The following is a 15,663-nucleotide window of genomic DNA, read 5'->3' on the forward strand; positions in this document are numbered from 1 at the left end:
TTTGAGTTTATTCAGACAAACTATGGCAACTTATTTATTTAGATTTTGCTCACACCTTTTTCAGTAGTAGCTCAAGGTGAGTTACATTCAGGTACTCTGGATATTTCTCTGTCCCAGGAGGGCTCACAATCTAAGTTTGTACCTGAGGCAATGGAGGGTTAAGTGACTTGCCCAAGATCACAAGGAGCAGCAGTGGGATTTGAACTGGTCACCTCTGGATTGCAAGACCAGTGCTCTAACCACTAGGCCACTCCTCCATTCCAAGCAAGTCTGTTGTAACTGCAACTTTTAAAGGGCTGTTGTGTATAGCGATGTCACCATTGCTGCTTTTCACCCACTTACTTTTAACACTTTTAGTTTAATGTGTAACCTTGTCTTGCCCTGTGAGCATCAGGTGGGTAACTTTAGTACATTTTTAAAATTTGTATAAAGGTCAGGGCTAGAACCAGCTTTCACTGGAAGGTCACTGGCACAGATAATCCATTCCTCTTGCACTCAGTTTGTCACTCCAGGCCAGAACGTTCGCTCTGAACCTAAGGGTTTATTTATTTATTGGGATTTATTAACCACAATTATAAAGAGAGTCACCCAAGGCTTAATTTAAATTTAGATTCTTCAGGCAAAAACATGGGACAGTTTCATCATTGACTATCTACAGGCAGAAGTAAGCTACAAAGTATAAGTTTCCAACACTTACTGGTCAATATTCAACTAGCGGTGGTCAGCAGGTTTGTAAACACTGACCATCATCAAACCTGGATAGTCGGTGCCTGTCCGGGAACTGACATTGAATATCTGGATCTGACTGGACTGCTGCTGGCCACTCGTACTTAATGTGTGTCCCAGATGAATATTGTCTGGGACCTGCATAAGTACGAGTGGCCGTATCTTGCTAAGCATGTATTTGGAGGCCGTATCTTGCTAAAGATGTAAAAAGACTGGAAGCGGTGCAAAGAAAAGCTACGAAAATGGTATGGGATTTGCGTTGCAAACCGTACGAGGAGAGACTTGCTGACCTGAACATGTATACCTTGGAGGAAAGGAGAAACAGGGGTGATATGATACAGACGTTCAAATACTTGAAAGGTATTAATCTGCAAACGAACCTTTTCCGGAGACGGGAAGGCAGTAGAACTAGAGGACATGAACTGAGGTTGAAGGGGGGCAGACTCAGGACTAATGTCAGGAAGTATTTTTTCACGGAGAGGGTGGTGGATATGTGGAATGCCCTCCCGCAGGAGGTGGTGGAGATGAAAACGGTAATGGAATTCAAACATGCGTGGGATAAACACAAAGGAATCCTGTTTAGCAGGAATGGATCCATGGAATCTTAGCGGAGATTGGGTGGCGATGCCGGTAATTGGAAACAAAACGGGAGCTGGGCAGACTTCTACGGTCTACGCCCTGATCATGACTGAATAGATAAGGGATGGGCTGGAGTGTAAATTTTAAGGGGCTTCGACGTTAGCTTCAGAACTTTTAGTACAAGAAGAGTGCTGGACAGACTTCTACGGGCTGTGCCCTGAGAAAGGCAAGGACAAATCAAACTCGGGTATACATATAAAGTATCACATACCATGTAAAATGAGTTTATCTTGTTGGGCAGAATGAATGGACCGTTCAGGTCTTTATCTGCTGTCATTTGCTATGTTACTATGTAAGTACCGCTGTCATTTTTTCTCTCTCATCCCAGATAACTAAGCAATCAAATTTTGGGCTGCTTTTTTACGTGGTCCTGTTTGGTCACTTAGCTGTGCGGACACCGAACACTGAATATTACTGCATAGCTCCCGGCTCCTCCCTGACCCCACCTCAATTTGAATGGGCTGCGTTGCATTTGCTGTGCCAGGAATCACTAGAGAGGTGTAGCAAAAGGGGCCCTTAATGATAGATTAATAATAGTAGATCTGTAATTTCATTTTTAAGGGTTTTTTTTTTTTTTAGTATTCTGGGGTATTTACCATCCAGTCCAGGTGATTTTCTGCTCTTTAGCTTGTTGATTTGGTCTAGTATATCTTCCAGGTTCACCAGGATTAGTTTGAAATCATCTGAATCATCACCTGTAATTTGTCAATTTGTATTTTGTATTATTTTTTTCAATTAAACCACCTGTACTTTGCTCAATAAATTTCATAATTTAATAACTCTATAGCAAACTATATACACCTACAAAGTCTTTTTTTTTTAATTGTTATTTATTTTTGAGGTAAACAGACTTCAGATCCCCGGTGCCGTTCTTTTTCTTTTGAACAGCACCGCTTCGCTATGCCGCTGGTTCTTTCACCCTACCAGTGCGTTACCATGCGGGAATCCTCATCAGTCTAATCTACCTTTTTTTTATAACGCAGTTCTACAGTATATATATCCGCAATCTTTGCACTTATCTTTTATTTGGGCATTTTTTTTCTTTTCCAGTCGGTTTGCTCTACAGCGAGCTCCCGTTTCGCATCCACTTTGTAAGGAACTGAATCTCTCTTAGTATTGCCCTTTTGTAGTATTCCGCGGTCATGGATTGTTTTCACAGCTTTTGGGAGTCCATTCCATAGTTGTGCGCTTAGGTAGGAGAAGCTGAATGCATAAGTTCTTTTGTATTTCAGTCCTTTACAATTTGGGTAGTGTAAGTTTAGGTATGATCGTGATGATCCGATTCTGTTTCTGGTTGGTAGATCTATGAGGTCTATCATGTATCCTGGGACTATGCCGTAGATAATTTTGTGGACCAAGGTGCAGATTTTGAAGATGATCCGTTCTTTGATTGGGAGCCAGTGTAGCTTTTCTTGGAGGGGTTTGGCGCTTTCAAAGCGTGTTTTACCAACTATCAGCCTGGCAGCTGTGTTTTGGGCGGTCTGGAGTTTTTTTTTGCGAGTTGTTCTTTACATCCCTCATAGATTCTGTTGCAGTGGTCTGTATGGCTTAGGACCATTGATTGTATTAGGTTTCGAAATATTTCCCTTGGGAAGAAAGATTTTATTCTTTTGAGTTTCCACATTGAGTAAAACATTTTCTTTATTACGGAGTTTACTTGGTTCTCAAGTAAATGTATTTAATGTATTTAACATATTTAGGGCTGTTATTTTTAAAAGTATGTTATTTTTTTCCCCCATGCAGCTCCTTGTGACTCTAGGCAAGTCATAACATACCTTTAATCGCACAATTAATTGCGATTAAAATTTTTATTGAAATGCAGCCCTTACCATTTCTAGGTTGGTTCCATTATATCTTCCTCAGTAAAAACCAAAGCAAAGAATTCATTTAGTCTCATGACTATGGTTTTGTCCTCCCTGAGTGTCCCTTTTACTCTACGATGCCCAATGGTCCAAGTATTATGCAGCAAATCTCTTATGGTTTGAAAAAGATTCAACTTTGGCTAAGCTGCGATTTAAAAAGTGGCCTTAGCACACACTTAGGCGGGTTTTCCCATGCACTAAGGTCATTTTTATTCCCACGTGGACATGCCTTTTTTTGTATTTTAAGTATTAATGGCCATGTGCTAATGTTTCAGGATGGCTGGAGGAAGGGAAGTGGAGTTCGTTGATAGACCTTCCAAACACACTTGGGTGGTTCTTCAATATATATTGATTGTAGTGTAACCACAAAGACTCGTAACCATAAAGACTCGACACGGGACCATGTTTCGGCCTTGCTGCCTGCCTCAGGAGTTACTGGCATGTTTAAAAGAATAAATCAGACTCCTCTTATAACACAGAAGAAAAAGACAGAAGATGGAACTTGAATAGGTTTTTGTTATCGTACCTAATAACGCTCTGGAATTCTCATAGATTTGGAGCACTCAAGTTGAAGGTGAGGGTTGAACGGTGAGATTTGGATTCCTTTCCTCTTCATTGCTAGCTATTGTGGTCTTTTGCAGTCAAGAGAATGATATTGGAAATTGCGGTATCCTATGGAGGAGTTCATATCATGAGTCTGTTGCAAGCTACTATATTATATCAGTTCGCATATTGGATATTGTCCTACTAGCCGTTAAGCCCGTTAAAACGGGCGAGTTTTTTTGTTGTTCTAAATTTAATAATTCTCACCTCCATCGATCCATGTCCAGCAACCCTCCTCTGTCCCCTGCCCTCCCCTCCCCTCCATTGATCCATGTCCAGCAACCCTGCAGTCTCCCCTGCCCTCCCCCCCCGTCCACCAACCCTGCTCTCTCCCCTCCCCTCCCCCCATGTCCAGCTATTCTCCTCGCTGCCGCTCCCTCCCCCCTCCGTGCCAGGCCCCCTTAACTGACATGACAGCACCTCTCACCACCGTGTGAAAGCGCTGCAGACAGCAGAAGATCGATCTTCTGCTGCCTGCAACGCTTTCACATGGAGGTGAGAGGCGCTGTCATGTCAGTGCAGGGGGCCCGGCATGGAGGGGAGTGGGAGTGGCGGCGGCAATGTTGGGGAGGAGGGTGGAGGTTGGTGCTTCGGCAACCTCCATTACGTTCGGCCTGTTCTGTACTCTCCGCCCCTCGCCCCGCCTCTGACTCTTCCTCCTTTCTGGTTCTGGAGCTTGTGGAGGCGGGGCTTGGACTTTTCCTCTCTCAACGTTCGGGCTGTACTGCGCATTTGCGGGTGAGTCGGTCACTTGTCATTTATATAGTTAGATAATTAAGGACTTGTTGGTCTAAGAACTGAAGAGAGTGCTTTTACAATACTCAACACTAGTTTGCACAGTCTTTTGGTACATTTAGTAATGGTAATATCATTCTCAGGGTTGAGATCACAATGTCATCAGTATTCCTTGATAGTTAGTTAGGGATTTTAATTACATTTAATTTTATCTTTGATATAGTTTTTCAGTAAAGCTTGTTGTAATGGTACTTTAAAATTATGCATATTGTCAGCAAGCACCTCTCCGTGCTGTCTGCTCTTGACCCGCACCTCTCCGTGCTGTCTGTCTTCACCCACACAATTGGGGCTAATCCACCTCCTAAGAGGAACTGCTCCTGCTTACTTGCAAAAAGTAATTATTCACAGTACCCAAATTTATCCTGCAGAGTACTTTATTACACCGCGGTACCAGTGGGAAAAACAGTATGTTCACTGTACCACAGCTGTTGGTCTCCGTGCACTTTGCTTCACTTTTCCAACACACCAAACAAACAACAGTTCAGTCTTAGAATTAGCTAAAGACTTGGGAAAATCTGTGGTTCAGTCTATTCCTCCGCTCCTCTCTGCTACTGCCTAGGAGTTAGAGGCATTTTCACCACCCTCATTTGCCAGACACCAACACTCTGACAACCTCCCACAAATGTTCAGACTGACCTCCTTCAGGTAATTAATTCCCACAGTTCCATGAAGCCAGACCGCATCTAGGCAATGTCACTTAGCGGCCCCAAATCTCTGGCTTCTCTCTCTCTGCAGTCTCTTCCTTTTCCACCTCTCTTTGTCCTGAGCAAAAGAACTCCATTTGCTCCTCACCAACCTCTTTCCTTTCGCTTTCTTCTCCTAGTTCAATCTCCTCCCACTCCGTGGAGTCTTCCCCCACCCTCTCTCCCAGGTGCTGCTCCTCCCCCTGATTATCCTCCATCTCCCAATCACCCCCTGACTCTACTACCTGCTGGGAGTTGTGGTACTGTTTCTCTTGTTCCCTCCTTCCTTGCAAGTGTTGCTGGGCTCTGTAGTTCTCTTCCCTTTTCATCAGTCTCCTATTCCCTTTTCCCCTCTTGAGGGTTTTTCTCCTTTCCCCGCTTACTGTCACTATCAGCTCTTCTCTGCCTTCCTTCTACCTCCTCCTTACAATATGATTTCTGTTTTTTTGGATAGATTTGGAGCAGAGAGAAGAGCGCCAAATGTTCGCATGTCAGAAACTTCTGTCTTGTGTCTTTTTCTTCTATGGTATAAGAAGAGTCTGTTTTATTCTTTTAGATAAATCAGTAAATGTTTGACGCAGGCAGTTAATGCAGAAACATGGCCTCGTGTCGAGCCTTTCTGGTTACACTCAGTGGGGTGGAGCACACACCTCTCTCCCCCCCCCCCCCCCCCCCCCCGGTGGAGCGTGGGCAGTGCATCTCCTGGGCAGCAAACACACCCCTCCTCCAAGCAAGGGAGCTGTGGGCTCTGCCGGTCCCCTGCCCCTTCAGACATCACCACCCCGACATAGGTACGCTAGAGGTTACACTACAATAAATATGCATTGAAGGACCACCCAAATGTGTTTGGAAGGTCTATCAATGAACTCCCCTTCCTCCATCCCTTCTGAGTCATCAGTAGCGGCTCTTCCGTTCCTCGATCTCGGTGATCCTTTTTGCATTTGCTAGCAGATTAGTATACAGCCATTTTGTAAAATTACTACATATATACTTACTGCCACCCATTTTGTAAGGTAAAGGCAGTTAGCTTAGCGGGGTTTAAAAAAGGTCTGGACAGCTTCCTAAAGGAAAAGTCCATAGACCATTATTAAATTGACTTGGGGAAAATTAATTGCTTATTTCTGGGATAAGCAGCATAAAATGTATTGAACTTTTTCGGGATCTTGCCAGGTACTTGTGACCTGGATTGGCCACTGTTGGAAACAGGATGCTGGGCTTGATGGACCTTTGGTCTGTGTCAGTGTGGCAATACTTATGTACTTATGATATCTGTGGGCTAACCAGTTATTACACGATAATGTAGTTACACTAACTCTCCACTCCTGACACCCCCCCCCTCAAAAAAAAGTTTTACTGCACGGTTAGTGTGCGCACATTTGGCGCTTTCCGCGGTACTCCATTTTAAGCTATGTTAGGAACACGTTAGCGCCTAACGCAGCTTAATAAAAGGGCCCCTTGGTCTTTAATTTGAGGTCTTTTTTTTTCTTTCCTTTCTTACAGGCTCCATTATTGCGTTGAATATTTATGCCATTCATAGGAACTCCGCCATATGGGAAGATCCAGAGGTAACTCATCAGCTGCAGTCATAAAAACCTAACAAAGGACTTCCTTTAAAGAATAAGCGCAAAGCAAACTGGGCTTGCAGCGTTTCATTTAGACTGGTTTTTGCCAGCCTAAATGAAACCTTATTGAGAGGCCGACGCACAGCCGCTGCTTTACCGTGCACGGAAGCAGTGACCGAAAGTCCCATGCTAATGAGCTCGCTTGTATTAAAACGAGCTCATTAACAATTCCGTGCAATGCACACGGGGAAACCCTTGCCATAGCAGCTTAAAACTAAACAGCTCAGAGCTGTTGTTGGGGTCCCCCTGAACCCCCCGCCCCTAATTTAACACTGGCCCTGGTGGTCTAATGTAATCCCACCTCACCCCACCCCACCCCCTGACTCACTCTACATACTTTGCATAATCAAAGGCAGGAGGGAGTCCTTCTGCCTCTGGACCTGGCTGCTGCAAAATGGCAGCAGCACCCAGCCCTGCCTGGAGCATCCTGGGATGCACTGGGAGGGGCTAAGTACCATATAAGGAAAAAAACTCCTTATATGTTACTTTGGCCCCTCACAGTACATCCCCAGAGGTAGGAAGGAGTAGGCGTCCGACTAGCAAGGTATGTAGAGTGAGTCAGGGAGTGGGGTGAGGTGCGTTTAAATTAGACCACCAGGGGGGGGGTCTAATGTGGAGGGGGTCATGGAGGGGCTCTGGGAGTGGAATTATACTAAAGTGAGTGTGTGTGTGGGGGGGGGGCAGTGGGCTCACTGGCACACCAGGGTATTTTTTTCGGGGGGGGGGGGGGGGGAGGTCAGGGGGTCCACCAGACCTTCCGGGAAGTTTCCAAGTTTTGAAGGGGGGGGGATTAGGTGGGTCCAATCATTGCTGGCCAGATGCACAACAGCTGTGCCTACCGCATAGCTCTCGTGGGCATGTGCCAGGAACTCTTGTACCCCTTTTTCCGACCAATGCACAGTAATAACGTGCATGTAATTTGTGTGCTGTTAGTGTTGAGCATTGGTTAGTAATTACAACTTGTGTCTGGAAATTCAATGCTGGGCCATGTCCAGGCAGCAACATTGAATTTCCGGGTTTATGGAGTTGGCTAACTCTCATTGCCGGTTAAGTGTAATATTCAGCACTTAAGTGGCTATAGGTTACTGGATAAAGATAAGACGGACGTTTATGCCTAGTTAAGTGCTGTCTCCATCCTCCCCCCAAATAGTCAGGTTTTAGTTTGGCGCTAATCAGTTATTTTCAGAAGTGCTAACCGGTTAGGCGCTGCTAAAAATTAGCGGTTAGCCCCGAACAGGTGATTTAACGTTAAATGGCATTGAATATGGAACCCTTAGATATAGTGGAATATATCTCTATCATATCTCCCTTAGGGGAGATATGATAGAGGTCTATAAAATAATGAGTGGAGTTGAACGGGTAGATGTGAAGCGTCTGTTCAGGCTTTCCAAAAATACTAGGACTAGGGGGCATGCGATGAAGCTACAATGTAGTAAATTTAAAATGAATCGGAGAAAATGTTTCTTCACTCAACGTGTAATTAAACTCTGGAATTAGTTGCCAGAGAATGTGGTAAAGGCGGTTAGTTTAGCGCAGTTTTAAAAAGTTTTGGACAGCTTCCTAAAGGAAAAGTCCATAGACCATTATTAAGCGGACTTGGGGAAAATCCACTATTTCTGGGATAAACAGCATAAAATGTTTTGTACTTTTTTGGGATCTTGCCAGGTATTTGTGACCTGGATTGGCCACTGTTGGAAACAGGATGCTGGGCTCGATGGACCTTAGGTCTTTCCCAGTATGGCAATACTTATGTACTTATGTAGATGTTAGGCGTTATTCCATAAACAGGGCGTCTATGTCACATAGTGTGCAACTGCAAGGGATGTGTTACCATGGGCGGAGCATGGGCATGTCACCAAGCAGCATGTTGACTGGCATCCTGACACGCACAAAGGTACACTAGCCATTGACGTGAGATAAGTTGGTGCAGCAAGGCAGCTTAGCACTAGTTTCTATTATGGTTTGGGGGCAAATCCTAGACTGGTTTGACCTTAATCCATCAGTTGACCTTGAATATAAATTGGTGTTTCTCAAGGCAGTCCTGGAGTTACTCCCTTGCCAGTTTGGTTTTCAGGATACCTACAATGAATAAGCACAGTGGCGACCCTAGGTCGGCTGCCACCCGGGGCGGATCGCCGCTGTGCATTCCCCCCCCCCCCGGGTGCAGCGGCGTCCATCCCCCCAGGGTGCAGCACGACACCCCCCCCCCCCCCCCGGCACAATGACACCCCCCTCTCCGGCGCATCAAGCCCCCCCCCCCCCCCCCGGGTGCATTCTTGGCTGCTGGAGGGTGCAGAGAGCAGCCGTGCGCCTGTCGGCTCCACTGGCTCCCTGCTCCTTCTGCCCCAGAACAGGAAGTAACCTGTTCCGGGGCAGATGAAGCAGGGAACCAGCGGAGCTGACAGGCGCATGGCTGCTCTCTGCACCCTCCAGCAGCGTGCACCCGCAGCTGACCGCCCCGCCCTTGATACACCACTGAATATGCATGAAACAGATTTGCATGCAATACAGGCAGTGTATGTAGATCTATGTTATGCATATTCATTGTGTATCCTGAACCAGGAGCAGACTGACCAGTGCCCGAGGTCCCAGGGCTGTGGGGGGGGGGGCCCAGTGCTTCCCTCTCACATGCCCAATGTGTAGCGTCCTTCTTTCTCCTCCACAACTGGGACCAGGACACCCCCATCTCCTCCCCTTCCTGCACTCCCATCTCCAACCCCCCCCCCCCTCCTTCCCAGGCAGGGGCACCGGCAGCTAAATCGGCCATCTGCTGATGCCAGAACTTCCCTCTGCTGCGGCCCGCTCTCTTCTGACATCGCTTCCTTCTTCCACAAGCGCGGGCTGCAGCAGAGGGAAGTTCTCTTGTCAGCGACAGACAGCCGCTGATTTAGCTGCAGAACCAAAGGAAAAGGTCAGGGGGAGAGGGAGGCAGAAGGACCGGGAGAGGGCCCAATAGTCCTCAATGCCTGGGGGCAATCTTAGTCTGAGGCATAGCTAGGTGGGTCGCAAAAGGAACGACCACTCCCCCAGCACTGTCGCTGTCCGCTCCTGCTCTCAGTCTGCCCCTGCCTGAAAACCAGACTGGTTAGGGAGCACTCCAGGACTGGCTTGAGAAACACAGATTTAAATGACATCAGAGCTATAAAACTCATTGAACCACTGGGGCCAAAAGCTGTGAAAGCAGTTATAGGCTTGTTTTTGAACAAGATGAGTTTTGTGACCCACCTTGCCTGGGGAGTGCCTTTCCCTTCACCATTTCCAGGAGAATTTTGACTTTCAGCTTGTGCTAAAAAATGTACTGTCAGGAGAGAATTCACTTCTGGTTTGTGCCTCTAGGCCGTCAGCCCTTTTCTTAATAGACGTTCAAATATTTGAAAGGTATTAATCCGCAAATGAACCTTTTCCGGAGATACGAAGGCGGTAGAACGAGAGGACATGAAATGAGATTGAAGGGGGGCAGACTCAAGAAAAATGTCAGGAAGTATTTCTTCACGGAGAGAGTGGTGGATGCTTGGAATGCCCTCCCGCGGGAGGTGGTGGAGAGGAAAACGGTAACGGAATTCAAACATGCGTGGGATAAACATAAAGGAATCCTGTTCAGAAGGAAAGGATCCTCAGGAGCTTACCCGAGATTGGATAGCAGAGCCGGTAGTGGGAGGCGGGGCTGGAGGTTGGGAGGCAGGGATAGTGCGGGGCAGACTTATACGGTCTGTGCCAGAGCCAGTGGTGGGAGGCGGGACTGGAGGTTGGGAGGCAAGGATAGCGCTGGGCAGACTTATACGGTCTGTGCCAGAGCCGGTGGTGGGAGGCGGGGATAGTGCTGGGCAGACTTATACGGTCTATGCCAGAGCCGGTGGTTGGGAGGCGGGGCTAGTGCTAGGCAGACTTATATACACAAAAGTAGCACACATGAGTTGTCTTGTTGGGCAGACTGGATGGACCGTGCAGGTCTTTTTCTGCCGTCATCTACTATGTTACTATGTTACTATGTTAATGACAGCAACATATGGCTGGCAACACGTTTGCCAAACTAACCACGATGTGCCCCGACTGCCTTGTGCCGTGATGACACCTAATTCCTTGTCTTGCAGGTGTTTGACCCACTGAGGTTTTCACCAGAGAATTCCACTGGCAGGCATTCCTACGCCTTCGTGCCTTTCGCAGCTGGTCCACGGTAGGATATATCTCTGGCATAAGCTGGCATGCTTCTCTCTGGTCACTGCTGAGGGGTTAGCAATGGACTGATTAGAATAAGCTGTACTCAAAAGGTCAAGGCAGAGGGGAGAAATTGGGAAAGAAGACCTAGCCCTCAAGATCAACAAACAGCTCAGGTTTTCAGGATATCCTTATTGAATGTGCACAAATAGGTTTTTTTTAGTGGGATTTTATAACCACAACTTTATTTAAACATAACACTGGATAACAACTTCATTGATATAAAATGTATTCTACCAAGGTAAAATTTCAATAAAATAACACTTATCAAAAGTTTTTGTGAAGGTTCTGAGCACCTTCACAAAAACTTGTTATAAGTGTTATTTTTGAAACTTTACCTGGGTAGAATAAATCTTGTATTAATGAGACTAGGACGGGCCCGGGGCAAGGCCGCCCCCTCCCCCGCCGTCCCCCGTTGCTCACCTGCCTGCCTCCACGGCTCCGGGCCCCCTGCATTCAAAGCGGCAGTCGCAGACCGCCTCTCTTCTGGCCTTCCCTCCCTGTGTCCCACCCTCGCGGAAACCGGAAGTTACATCAGACGAGGGCGGGACACAGGGAGGGAAGGCCAGAAGAGACACAATCTGCGACTGCCGCTTTGAATGAAGGGGGCCCGGAGCCGTGGAGGCAGGCAGGTGAGACTGGGAACTGCAGTGTCGGCAGCCTGACCCTGGGGCCAGGCCCCCCTTGGAGGCCCGGGCCCGGGGAACTTTGCCCCCCACCTCTCGGCGGCCCTGATCTGCGGTAGTCTCATGGGTCTCAACAGTGTAGTCTTGGCCATTATTTTTAAAAATATGGTGGTGCCAGACAGGGGGAATAGCAGCAGCACAACGGGCAGGAAAGAACATGTCCCTCCCCCCCCCCCCCCCCCCCGCAAAGGCCACTAGATCACCAGCGGCATGCCTTCAAATGTAGTGTGCGGTGGGCATCCAGGCAGAGTGTCTGGGCCCCCTACAGCCTCCTGGCCCTTGGGCACTGCCCGGTTGCCCGAATGGTCAGTCCACCCCTGACATAAAGATAGGGCTGACTTTCATGTGGTTAACCTGGCAGATTAACCGGCCAAGTGCTGACTCCACCCTAGAACACAGCCAAAATCAGGGCCGCCGAGAGACTAGGCCAGGCCCGGGACAAGGCCCACCCCCCATCCATGGTCTCTCCTGTCTGCCTCCACGGCTCCAGGCCCCCTGCATTCGAAGCGGCAGTATCAGATCGCCTCTCTTCTGGCCTTCCCTCCCTGTGTCCCGTCCTCGTCTGATGTAACTTCAGGTTTCTGCGAGGGTGGGACACAGGGACGGAAGGCCCAAAGGGAGGCGATCTGTGACTGCCGCTTCGAATGCAGGGGGCCCGGAGCCGAGGAGGCAAGCAGGTGAGACTGGGAACTGCAGTGTCGGCAGCCTGACCCTGGGACCGGGCCCCCCTTGGAGGCACGGGCCCAGGGAATTTTGTCCCTCCTGCTCCCCCCCCCCCCCCCCTCGGCGGCCCTGGCCAAAATAGCCAGTTTTCAGTTTGACACTAATCGGTTAAAGCCGCTGAAAATTAACAGTTAGCCCTGAACAAGCCAGGAGCAGTGACTGTCCAGTTAAATCACTTTAAATATTGATTTTAATGGTTTCTATATTATGTCACAGGAACTGCATCGGACAGAACTTTGCCATGAATGAGATGAAAGTGGCCACTGCTCTGACCCTGCAGCGATTCCAGCTCTTCCCAGATGAAAATTGTCCCCCTATCATAATACCTCAGGTGGTCCTGCGGTCCAAGAATGGCATCCACGTGTATTTAAAAAAGATTTAAGAAAGGAGTCTCCGCATTAGGATTCTTTTGCGCTATGAGGGATCATCACATTGGTATTAAAAAAAAAGTTTTCAGATAGGGAACACATTTTTTTTACAATATTTCTAATAAAGTGCATAATATGATGTATAGTTCTAATTCTACTTTATCAGTAATAAAGGCAGCTGTATAATCTAGAAAACCTTCTAATCAGTTTGGGTGGGGGAGGGAAGCAATGGTACTATTAGAATGCACCTTTAGCAGCCTCTAGTGGGAAGAGGTGAGAATTGCAGCTCATATGTAGTTTGCTATTTTGAGTCTGAGATTGGGACATTAGCTTGTAATAGTTCACCTATTGATCACCTGAAATAAGCATGAAAGTGCCCCAATTTCTTCGTCATAAACATTACAATCACTGCCTAAAGCATTGTCATTCCAGCTGGATTAGAATGAAAAAAAAAAAACCTCAGCTTTTACTGGTCTAACATTAGATAGTAACATAGTAACATAGTAGATGACGGCAGAAAGAGACCTGCATGGTCCATCCAGTCTGCCCAAGACAAACTCATATGTGTATACCTTACCTTGAATTTGTACCTGTCCTTTTCAGGGCACAGACCGTGTAAGTCTGCCCAGCAGTATTTCCCGCCTCCCAACCACCAGTCCCGCCTCCCATCACCGGCTCTGATACAGACCGTATAAGTCTGCCCTCCCCTATCCTCGCCTCCCAACCACCAACCCCTCTTCCCCCAACCTGCTCCGCCACCCAATTTCAGCTAAGCTTCTGAGGATCCATTCCTTATGCACAGGATTCCTTTATGCATATCCCACGCATGTTTGAACTCCTTTACTGTTTTCATCTCCACCACCTCCCGCGAGAGGGCATTCCAAGCGTCCACCACCCTCTCCGTGAAAAAATACTTCCTGACATCTTTCCTGAGTCTATTGTATTTTACTCTCTGTTAATATATTATGAACATGTTCACGCTTTTCTAATTGTTATGTAAGCCACATTGAACCTGAGTTCTACTCAGGCTAATGCGGGATATAAATGTCATTAATAAACAGATAAATAAAAAAGTAGGCTTTCATTGGTGTACTTGTGATTTTGAGTGCACAAATGAGTGTGAACAGAGGAAGGCTAGACAGCCCTCAGGATCATTAAAGTTAAAAGTTTATTGCTGTGATATATATAAAACATTCCCTTCCCTTTGAACTGCAACTGCCTGTGCGGATATTGTCGACGGTGTTCTATCCGAGCTGGATCCCGCGCCAGGAAACCCTATCGCCTCTTGGGTACTAAGGGTTTCTTGGCCCCTTCTTGTTGGAAACCATCTGATGAAGGAAACAAGGCTCCCGAAAGAATCTCTGGCAGACCTTGATTCACCAAGTAAGTTTTTTTTTTTTTTTTTGTAATAAAAAAAAACCAGAAAAAAAAATCACATTAGAAGCCAGTTGGGAAGCTTTAATGGGCCTGGAAGCTTCTTTTTCCCAAAAACTTTCTCCTTTAACTTAACAGACTGAAATTTTATTAGAAAAAAATACCAACATTAGAGGGAAATATAACAACTATGGACAAAACACTGGAGATGAATACAAAAGACATACAAGTTCTTCAACAAACACAAGTTAACGTAATTAAAGAAAATTTGTACCATGCATACCTCCGACCCACCCCCATCCTCCCACCCTGTCAGACTGTCATAGTAATGCTTGAATGTTTTCACTTATATACACTGTCAGCTAGCACATTTGCTTATTTCCGATCTGACGAAGAAGGGCAACCTTCGAAAGCTAATCAAGAAATGTATTAAGTTATGTCCAATAAAAAAGGTATCATCTTATTTTCTTTTCCATGTTTTATTTGGTTTGATTTCTATAGATTCTACATGGAATGTTGCTATTCCACTAGCAACATTCCATGTAGAAGTCAGCCCTTGTAGATTACCAATGTGTCCGCGCAGGCTTCTGCTTCTGTGAGTCTGACGTCCTGCACGTACGTGCAGGACGTCAGACTCACAGAAACAGAATCCTGCGCAGCCTTCTACATGGAATGTTGCTAGTGGAATAGCAACATTCCATGTAGAATCTCCAATAGTAGCAACATTCCATGTAGAATCTCCAATGGTATCTATTTTACTGTCATAGTAATGCTTGAATGTTTTCACTTATATACACTGTCAGCTAGCACATTTGCTTATTTCCGATCTGACGAAGAAGGGCAACCTTCGAAAGCTAATCAAGAAATGTATTAAGTTATGTCCAATAAAAAAGGTATCATCTTATTTTCTTTTCCATGTTTTTTGTTTGATTTCTATTGATAACCTTAAGAGTGGACTAACACGGCTACCACACTCCTCTACCTTCAGAATAAAATAGAAACATTGGAAAATCAACAGAGATCTAATACAGTGAGAGTGATAAATTTTCCTAAACAGGCTTCAATAGCTCCACTAATAACGTTTAAAAGATATATGACTGAAGTTCTGAAGATACCTGAACAAGCATATCCCCTGGTCTCAAAAATGTATCATTTGTTACCTTATAAAAAAAAAAAAAAAGGAAACGGACCAAGTGGTGCATCAAGGGTCTGGAATACCTTTTGATACTTTGAACTTGAATTTAACACAGACTTTGGAAGATGATAACTTGGATTTAATGGCAACAACTGTTATAGTGACTTTTGTATTACAGCCAGATAGAGATTGGATAGGGAAACATTTTTTCTTCATAGAGATCGGCTTTTCC

General features: G+C 46.2%; 1 protein-coding gene across 1 annotated transcript in view; it reads left to right on the top strand.

Moving 5' to 3' along the window:
• The window catches only part of LOC115471794 (cytochrome P450 4B1-like), a 48,235-nt gene extending 35,123 nt beyond the window's left edge, over positions 1 to 13,112 (top strand). The window contains exons 10-12 of the mRNA XM_030205628.1: positions 6,809 to 6,873; positions 11,022 to 11,104; positions 12,771 to 13,112. Of these exons, the coding sequence (XP_030061488.1) occupies positions 6,809 to 6,873; positions 11,022 to 11,104; positions 12,771 to 12,936 (314 nt within the window). The 3' untranslated portion in view covers positions 12,937 to 13,112. The remainder of the gene's footprint in view (positions 1 to 6,808; positions 6,874 to 11,021; positions 11,105 to 12,770) is intronic.
• The last annotated feature ends 2,551 nt before the right edge of the window (positions 13,113 to 15,663 follow it).

This window comes from Microcaecilia unicolor, chromosome 6 (assembly GCF_901765095.1).
Source record: "Microcaecilia unicolor chromosome 6, aMicUni1.1, whole genome shotgun sequence".
Taxonomy (NCBI): Eukaryota; Metazoa; Chordata; class Amphibia; order Gymnophiona; family Siphonopidae; genus Microcaecilia; species Microcaecilia unicolor.